The 2,252-nt window shown below is 36.1% G+C and overlaps 1 protein-coding gene across 2 annotated transcripts in view; it reads right to left on the bottom strand.

Annotated features, from left to right (window-relative positions):
• The window catches only part of LOC109581702 (uncharacterized), an 8,926-nt gene extending 6,680 nt beyond the window's left edge, over positions 1-2,246 (bottom strand). The window contains exons 1-4 of one of the 2 annotated variants that reach the window (XM_019996031.1): positions 2,202-2,246; positions 2,078-2,145; positions 1,906-2,031; positions 1,599-1,763 (exon numbers count right to left, since the gene is read on the bottom strand). In XM_019996031.1, coding sequence (XP_019851590.1) covers positions 1,599-1,763; positions 1,906-2,031; positions 2,078-2,145; positions 2,202-2,230 — 388 coding nt within the window. In that variant the 5' untranslated portion in view covers positions 2,231-2,246. The remainder of the gene's footprint in view (positions 1-1,598; positions 1,764-1,905; positions 2,032-2,077; positions 2,146-2,201) is intronic. The other variant, XM_019996030.1, reaches the window with a different exon arrangement.
• Between the last annotated feature and the right edge of the window lie 6 nt (positions 2,247-2,252).

Below are 2,252 nucleotides of genomic sequence, written 5' to 3'. Positions count from 1 at the left end.
AGGATCCCCCACAATGGCTCTGTGAGTGGTACATTAATGGTTCTATCATTAAGTATGAAGATAGAAGTTACATTAGGAGGGCACTGTGCCTGGGCTAGACCTGAAAAGAGAAACTACCAATAGCAAGTCACTTTAAATCTCCTTACCCAAAGAAAGGGCTAATAATAACAGAGACACGAGCAACATCTTTGGAAACTTTTAGAAGAGGACACTCTGCAAACCACAGCCTTCTTTGGCCTCACTCCCACCTTGTCAAGGCTTTGAAACTCGCTGCAGGCCGCTTGTATAAACTGAAGCACTCGAGTGTAGTCTGGTCCTGTTAACAGCTATTGAAGACTCTTTTCTCTGTCCGCTGGCCCCTCTCCGGCAAGAAGAATGGCAAAACTTGCTGGAAAAATAACAAACTAGCAGCTACCCTAGCAAGGCAAATTGAAATTCCGGATGGATCAGCAGCCACACCTATCCAGGAAAACATGCAGGGCTAGATTTGACTAAATTTAACATTCATGAATAATAATTATCATTAAAACAATAGATAAGGTACTGCAATACACACCATGACATCAAAATAATCATTGATGACCATTACTAATTTTATTTTTAAAAATTAAATTTAAATGTACTCAGGCTCAAAAGTCATTGCATCATACACATGAGTGGCAGCCTGCTGACTAGTCAAACCATATGCAACATTCCCTAAGGCTCCTACATCCATTATTTCTGCTCCTGTTATTTGTCCATATGCTGCATTATGAACAAAAGGTATTGTACTTTGTGTAGTTCCTTTATTAGCACCTATAAGCATGCATGCATATAATATGATCTACTCTGCTTATGCATACCTTTTTTGGCATGCAGATATATCATGTACACAGCAATAACAATAACTCCACCCATTATTATTAACAGCAGGATAATGCCAATAACAGCAGCAACAATGGTAATAACTATATGGAGAGAAGAAAAAAGGTAAGAGTTAGAAGCTATTAATCACTAATTCTTGCAGTTCATCATTTTCACAATAGTTATAAGTATAGTGGGCCCTATGAATGCATACAATTTAGTATCAATGTTCTTTAACACAATTGCATTTTTATTAATATTAAGCATGAATATTGTGGATTTAAAGCAACTGCTTAGTCTAGTACATATATGTGCACATGTACATTTATGTATACTTGCTTTGAGTTACCTGCTGAATTGTCAGGTGTTGCAACAGAAGTTGTTGGTGCTGGATTGATCATTAATGCAAATTTATATGAAGAATTTCTGAATGAGCATGTGTAATTACCACTGTCATCAACTGAGGGGGAGGATAATGTGAGTGTATTACCATCAGCAGTGGCAGTGGAGGGAATACTACCATCATTATACCTATAAAGAGAAGACAGGAATGATACAATAAACATTAAAGTTAAACTTACGTCCACATTACATCAGTGGAGGGAGCTCCACCAGTATCAAGATCACAAGTAAGTACAATTCTCTCTCCAGCAGTGAATGTTGTTCCATTATTAGGAGCATTAACGACTACCTGGAGCTCTACAAAAATAATAATAACAATACTATAGAGAAAGAAATGCAGAGCTTATTCATACTAATGGTAGTAAAGTTGACAGTTCTACTGGTCCTTTGTTCACAGCTTCCCATTATTAGTGTTATCAGTCTTAGTTCATAAGTAGTCTCAGAGGTCAAGTTAAGGAAATTGTGATTGGTTGCGTAAGGTGAGAAAGTCATCTGTCTATCATTAGACCACTCCATACCTCAAAGAAGGAGAGAGATTATTATAAATATTAATACAATAGCAATTTTCCCAGTATATAGCAAGCCTGCAAAAGCTGTGGCAGCTATGTTGAAGTGGGGTGAATCATACTTAGTAACGCTATCCGTTACTAATTATTATACCTAGTCTCCTGTACTGAAGTCTTAAGTTTTGATTTATAGTTTGTACTGTCCATGATATTTGTGATGTTAATGCAGCAACTCTATTGACCATTAGTTCAATAGTATCATCAACACTGAATGGACTACCTAATAAGGATATAAATACTATTAAAGCTATTTTTAAAATGTTAACCTGTAGCTCTAATGTAGGTAGTATTCTCTCCAATACCTCCTTCATTATTAGTTGCTGCTACTGTTATTCTAAAGTGAGTTACATCAATACATTAATATGTTTATTCATTCATTGTTATACTTACTCATATGTTGTTTCTTTATCAAGGTTCATTAGTAGTTGTGATCTCACAGTG

Source organism: Amphimedon queenslandica, unplaced genomic scaffold, assembly GCF_000090795.2.
Source record: "Amphimedon queenslandica unplaced genomic scaffold, v1.1 AMPQUscaffold_13424, whole genome shotgun sequence".
Lineage (NCBI taxonomy): Eukaryota > Metazoa > Porifera > Demospongiae > Haplosclerida > Niphatidae > Amphimedon > Amphimedon queenslandica.
The sequence above is the reverse complement of the archived record's forward strand: the minus strand, read 5'-3'. Positions and strand labels throughout refer to the sequence as shown.